This window comes from Papaver somniferum, chromosome 10, assembly GCF_003573695.1.
Source record: "Papaver somniferum cultivar HN1 chromosome 10, ASM357369v1, whole genome shotgun sequence".
NCBI lineage: Eukaryota > Viridiplantae > Streptophyta > Magnoliopsida > Ranunculales > Papaveraceae > Papaver > Papaver somniferum.
In genome coordinates this window covers 136,100,735-136,107,483 of record NC_039367.1, presented here as the reverse complement: position 1 = coordinate 136,107,483, position 6,749 = coordinate 136,100,735, and the positions used below count along the sequence as shown (strand labels likewise).

Here is a 6,749-nt window from a genome sequence, read left to right as displayed (position 1 = left end):
TTGGGATTTGTATTTCGCCTTCTGATGTTGACTGATTTGACAGGTCACTGACACGGATCTTTGACTAGGATTTCATTACCTTACTTGGTATGACACGTGGCAATACTATTTCGTGTACCTACATTTTTCCTTTTCTTATTCTGTCCAAGTTGCTGCGAGGATGGAATAAGAACCGTTTCAGTTTTCTTAACCGTCACGTTCTCCATACCCATAATTCCACGTGGCCACGTTCCCTGGGTAACCGTCCGTCATCGGTCACCTTTACTTCGATCATGTCGCTTCCCGGTTTTACCGGTCCCTTCTTCTTGCTATAAATACACTTCTCCACCCTTACTTTAGTTTCTTTTCTGCCTCTTCCGATCTCTTCTTTTTTCTTGTTTGATCTCTGCTCTTACTTTTACCTTATTTTCCCGAAATCCTCTACTTTCTTCATCACCATGTCTCCTAAAGGTGTTTCTACATCTGCTTCACTTAAAACTCTCGAGGAATTTCAAGCCGAGCTCCAGGAGTTAGGTTTAACCTTAACTCCAGTTGTTGATTCTTCCCTAGATCCCGTTGTTCTTGCTACCCAAGAGATGGAACTGAACTACCGGATCGTCAACGAGTTCAAAGTCCGTTCTCGCGATGGTATCTCGTTAATCCCTTCTTCAGCGGACGAATTTGATTCCTTGGATTTAAACATAGACTCTTTCATGGAAAATTATTCAGCTGTATTTACAAGCACCATGGAGCATCAGGAGTGGGGCTTGAGCTTGTTAGGAATGTGGTTTCTCCCCCCCCCCCCATTAAGGAGCTTCTACTAGATGTGGATTCCCAACTTCGTCTCTCTGTTGATGACTGGGCGAGGTTTCCTTTAGTAGTTGGCGGTCCCTTCGTCTGGGGTTACGACGAAAAGGGTTTTCCTGGCAATGGTCCCCTTTCCAGACATTGTTACCTCGCGGGATGTGATCCCTGGAGACTTCGCTGGATTGTTCCTAGCGAGGTATGATTTTTCCTACTACGATTTGTATCATTTGGAACTATCAATTGTGCTTACGTTTCTCAATTCATTTTAGTATATGATGCATGCTGCTGGACTTGCCAAGGCGCGACAGGATAAGAAAGTGGTTGCTAAGAAGACTCCCTCTGAATAGGTATCATTTTCGTCTGTTGTTAGCGATTTTGCGATAATTGTCCATCCTGACGTCATCCCTCTTCGCGGGGAAAACTACTCACTTCTGGGGTACCAAGTGTCACAAGAAACGTTCTCATACTACTCCTCCTCCTTCTTCTCAGGTACCATGCTTATCGCCTTTTATTTGTAAATTTTAACCTTTTTAGTTTTTAAATTTTGACTTCGCAGACGAGTGCTCCTCCGTCTGGTACATCCAAGAGGCCGCGGAAGACCCTGGATGTGGATGCCTTAGCTGCAATACAACCCTCCGCTCCCCTTGGTCGTCCCGTTCGCACTAAGCAACAGTCCCCTTCAGTTAGTGCTCTTTCTCCTCTGAAAGAAGTTGATTCTGTTATCCATTCCAAGGTCGCTGATTCCCCTGTTCAGCCAGGAGTTGGACATCCTAAGAGTTCTCCGGAGGTACGTCCCTCTGGCGAGAAGGGAAAGCAACCTGTCCGACCTGTAATGTCAAATCCTCTCTTCGACCTTGACATGCAATTTCTTCAAAGTATCTACCACAAGGCTCAAGAAGATCCGTCTATGAGATCTCGTGCTTTGGATTCTTTGTCCGCCTTTGTTTTTGACGACTTCCTCTTCCAAGACTCGTCTGCGCTTTTGAGTGCTTCATAGAATCTGTCTCTTCAGCAGCACTCTGCCTTGATGAACCAGGTGATTTCTTTGTGCCTTTTCTGCTTTTTTCCTTTTCGTCTCCGAGATCTGTTTTTCGAGTTCAAGTTTGCTTCGCAGGAAGTCTACCGTCACATGACCACCCTCGTGGAAATTCGGCTTGTTCACGAGATGGCTAGGAAAGATGAAGCTAAAATCAAAGCTTTATCGGAGGACCTTCAGAAAGAAAAAGATCATTCCCGCAAGCAAGGCCAAAAGATAGAGAAGCTTTTGAGTAAGTTCTTTTTTCTTGGAAGTCCCTCTATTGTTCTTGCCTTTGCTTCCATTATTTTATTATTTTATGCTTCGTCAAGCTCGATGCATGCAACGTCAAATGAGCGCCGACGAAGCTTCTTCCTCGCTGGAAGATATTCGCGCTGAGATGGTGAACCTTACAACTCAAAATGATTTTTATGTTTCTAAGAACTCCATCCTTAATGAAAAGGCCGAGAGTCTTTGCTTGCAAGTGGACCGTTTGTCAGTTGAATGCTCCCGTAACGAGGAACTGAACCTCCATCTCCACAATGACAACCTGCGCCTTAAGTTAGAGCTTCAACGGGTCTCTAATTCTCTTACGACCTCGCGGAGCCTCCATTCTTCGTCGATAGCCAACTATAAGAAACTGGAGGAAGATTACGATCGAGTGATCAAAAGCAAAATCGAGATCGCATCTACTCTTCGTAGGTCTCGGAACACTGTGGATGGTCTAAACGAGGAGGTTGATTGTTTGAAGAAAAAGGTGAAACTATTGCAAGATAAATTAGCCACTTCCTCTCGTGCAAAACCTGCGAAATCCTCTCCTCCGATCAAGCCTGCAAGTCTCCGTGGAAAAGGTGCTCTCGCCATTCAGTCTGACAAGAGTACTTTGAAATCCCCTCATGGTGAAGGTTGGGATATAATGTATCATGAGTTATATGTTCAACTTGAATATTCCAACCTCAAAGTCGCCAAGCTCGATCATCTATGCTCTGATGTCAGAGTACTTTAAACACTATTATCCTTCAGGCGGAAGGTAGTTTTTAGGTGTATTATTATCTTTGTTTGACCCGGCTTACTTCCTTATTTCTAATGTAGTTTCTCTTATCTTCGCAGAATCATATGAGCGTCACAAGAGTCAGGTCCTTCGTATCACCAGGGAGAGAGATGAAGGTCGTGGTGACGTTTCTCATCTTAATGAGGAGATTGAGAGTCTAAATGATAACATGGACGAGATCATTGATTCTTCCAAGAAGGTAGCCAAGACGGCCCGCAAGAATACTCAGAGCTATTTGGTTCCACTATTCAATGACTATTGCGCTGAGCATGGGATTCCTCCTCCTTCTTTTCCTTTGGAGATTTTTTCTGATGATGAGAAGCCTCAGGATGAAGCTGATGATCCTACCAACGAGGAATTATCCCTTGATGACGACGAGGAACCAAAAGTTGACACCTCGAAGGACAACGAGGGGTCCAAGGGAGCTTCTACTAGCATTACCGAGGAAGGCGGCGAGATCCCCGAGTCAACCATCATCGATAGTGCCATTCCTCAGTAGCAGTTTTAGTTTTGTCTTCTCTCGTCTCAGATTAAATAATTTTTTTATGGGCGCTCCCAAGCTTGGGGGGCAAACGCTTTATTTTGGGAATCATCACATTTCATGATATTATGATTCTGTTTTATCAAGCGTGTGTTTATTTGATTTCCTCCATTTGCCTCAAGTATATACTGACCATGGAAACTCTCAAAACAATAGTGAATCCTTTAAGTATATACTTGCCTTTTATTATTTTGCGAGTTTTCATCTTCGTTTCTTCCTTCACCTTTCAAATCACCCTCAGTTCCGGCTTTCTTTCTTTACTCATCCTTGCTGCCTTTTGCTTTTAGGATGAGGTTGAGAATGCTAATTTAAAAGAGTGAGGAGCATTGGTTGCTAAAGTATTCGCCCGGTTTTAGTTTTTTGCTTCAGGTTCCTTCTTGCCATGCCCTGTAACCTTGGATTGTATCTCAAGCGCTTTGTAGTTTCGTGGGGATAATGCCAAAAGAACAAAAAATATAAAAGTATATACTGGCCTCTTGTTCTTGTTGGCATTATCCAATCGATACCAGATCGTTCTGAGAATGCTCTTTATAACTTTGTTGGTTTAGTAGTTGTGTCTATTTCTTGCTTATGAGGTATTATTGCGCCTCCTAATTAAGGTCTTATTGCGCCTCACCCTGTTTTTAAGGGTATTACTTCGGCGAAGGCTCAGGCGCTTGCTATTTTTGAAAATAGCAATCCATCAACCTCGCCTTATCATTTTTGATATAGTTTTCTTTCTGTGACAATATGACAAGCATATCTATTCCCATGAATAGAAGCCACATGACATTGTCGTCTTTTTTGGTCACACGGCTCCCTAATCTGGAGGGTGCCATCCCTTTATATTCCCCCTGAGTTCCCCTTCAAGGAGGTTAACCCTAACATGCATGTTGTTCTCCTCCCATCCGGTTATTACGACATTCAGTTGTTTTCGTGACTTCTTATCCTCTTCGCCGATAAGACTCGGAGTTACAAAGTCACACCCTAAGTAGGGTTTCTTTGGGATCAAGTGCATCGTAGCCAAGACTTGCCAGACCGACATGGCCGGTAACGCTCCAGACGTCCCAGGCACCCGCAGATCAACCGAATACGTCGGCGCCTTGGTCATATTTCTACACCCCTTACCGAAGGCCATCATAAAAGGGACCCTCAGCGGATAGGTGTTATCATTGCCCCTATCATTCTGCCTGAGAGTTTTCCACGACATGCGTTAGGTCTTTGCCTCTTGCATTTTCATGCGAACTAGGGTGCATGTCGTGGGTTCCCAGCCTTCTTAGACGAAGGTTTTAAGTTTCCATAGAAACTTTTTATTTCATATTCATTATTTACCTCCTAATCTTGAGGTCTTACTGTCTTTGATCACTCGGCAAATATTTATTTCATCAATATTCCATCAAATTTTTATTGCTATGCTCTTGAAGATTGAGTACATCGATAGTTTCATTTTTATCATCAAAATAAAGCGAATACATTTATCTTCTCTCATTGTATCTTTCTTATTCTTCTTCCATACGAATGTGCTCGGCTTGGTATTTTTCAACTCCTTCATTCGTACTGCATTTCTTATCTTGAATAGTGCGGAAAATAACGGCTTCCCGGTTGATAAAGCATAGATGAACGATCGCACCAACTCCTCTTCCGAGATTCTTCCCTTAAATTCTTTGCATACTGCTTCCCATCTTGCGACGAGACTTCGCAAGCTCTCATGCTCCTTTTGCCTTAACGAGAAAAGCGTTGGTATTTCTGGCTTGCACGGTTCATTCCTTGAGCATTTGTTTACCTTGGGGATATTGTTTCTTCCTCGAGTAACTGCTATTGATTGTTGCATTCGGTATTCCCTTTCCCTGAATTCTCTTCTGCTTATTTTTATGGCCTTCTTCAAGTCTTCTCGCTCCTTTTGCTCACCTCGTCCCAGGCCTTCTCGTTTTCGCGTGTAATGTTTTTCTTTAGTTCGTGCTTCTCCCATAGCATATCTCTCCTCCTGCATATTACTATCTGTCTTATTCCTTTTCAAATGATTATTTCTGATGATCAACTTCTCATTTTCCCTTTCTAACCTTATTCGTTCCCTGACCAGATCCTCTTTCCTTCGCCTCTCTTGGTAAAGTTCTTCCTTTAACTGGGCCATCTCCTCGTCTTCGCGACTTTCTTTCAATTTAATCTGTGAATTTTGTATTTCAACGCTTTTCTCGTCCTCTTGTCCCTATGCCTTTTTGCCTATTTACCGATTCATCTTCCCTATTTCTCGTGGAATATGCTTCTCCTTTGTCGTGGGAGTTTCCTTTTTATTATTTATCATTTCATTTCCTTCAGCAACCTTCCCCTTCTTGGCCTTTCCACCTTATTTTTGATTGACCTGGCCTCCTTCCTATGGATTTGCGTTATTATCTTCCTCGATATGAATTTTTGATTCATTGGTTTCCTCCTCATCCTCCCGCATTCCGATCAGTTCTTTGCTAGACTCTGTCTTAAATACCATCAGTTGTTCGGCTCTTCTTTCTTCGCTGACTTTCTTCCTTTGTTCCATCTTCTTTCTTAACTTCTCCTCGTAGTTATTCACGTCTTTTGTTATACATTCTTTGGTTCTCTCAGATCTCCTCTTATCTCGCCGATTCTGCTTGGTATTGGAAACCGGATCGCCTGGTGATATGTCGACGCCACTCCTTTTATTCCATGTATCCAAGGCCTCCCTATGAGAGCATTGTAGGGAGAATCGACATCTACGACACAGACTGTGACCTTCGTCTCTAGTTCTCCATCGAGAATATTCACGGTCAGTTCCCCGTTCGGCTTAGACGCTACCCCATTGAACCCATATATGTTATATGTAGAAGGTACAAGATCCGAGTCCTTGTATCCCATGGTCCTAAAGGTATGGTAAAAGAGGATATCGACTGAACTCCTAGGATCAACTAAGATTCTGTCTATTTCCCAAATTCTCCTTTCCTCAGCTTGTTCTTTCTCCCATCTGGAATATTTTCCGAATCCCAATGTCACGACCAGAGGATTTGTGTGCGAAATTTCCCCATTAGGTGCATCCTTAGCCGAGAAGGTTATATCCCTCTTCTGTCATTCCTCTAGCGGCTCTTTCGTCATAACGCTGAATGTTTCGTTTCCCTCAAAATCACTCTTGTGAACTCTTTTAAGCACATTTTCATGAAAGTCTTGGAGACTTCTTGCCGCGTGAATTATCGAATTACAGTTTAATTGTTGCCTTCCTAGGTCTATCTCGATCCGGTATATTGGATGATTCTCACGAGGTGGCGGGGGTGGCACATAACCCTCTAGGAAATGCGCGAGTTTCCCTTGGTCCATCAAGCGAAGTATAATTCGCCGAACGTTCCTACAATCACCTATTTGGTGTCCATGGAAGC

General features: G+C 43.2%; 1 protein-coding gene across 1 annotated transcript; it reads left to right on the top strand.

Annotated features, from left to right (window-relative positions):
- Positions 1–1,951: 1,951 nt before the first annotated feature.
- On the top strand, positions 1,952–3,351 carry LOC113316244 (paramyosin-like). Its single transcript, XM_026564463.1, has 3 exons — positions 1,952–2,054; positions 2,134–2,706; positions 2,894–3,351. The coding sequence occupies exons 1-3, from the start codon at positions 1,952–1,954 to the stop codon at positions 3,349–3,351; spliced, it is 1,134 nt and encodes a 377-aa protein (XP_026420248.1).
- Positions 3,352–6,749: the final 3,398 nt, after the last annotated feature.

Bases quoted from the DNA above. Each gene is read 5' to 3' on its own strand.
- LOC113316244 (XM_026564463.1), top strand. From the start codon at position 1,952: ATGGCTAGGAAAGATGAAGCTAAAATCAAAGCTTTATCGGAGGACCTT. The intron at 2,055-2,133 runs GTAAGTTCTTTT...TGCTTCGTCAAG, and splicing joins AAAGATAGAGAAGCTTTTGA to CTCGATGCATGCAACGTCAA. The intron at 2,707-2,893 runs GTTGGGATATAA...TTTCTAATGTAG, and splicing joins GAAATCCCCTCATGGTGAAG to TTTCTCTTATCTTCGCAGAA.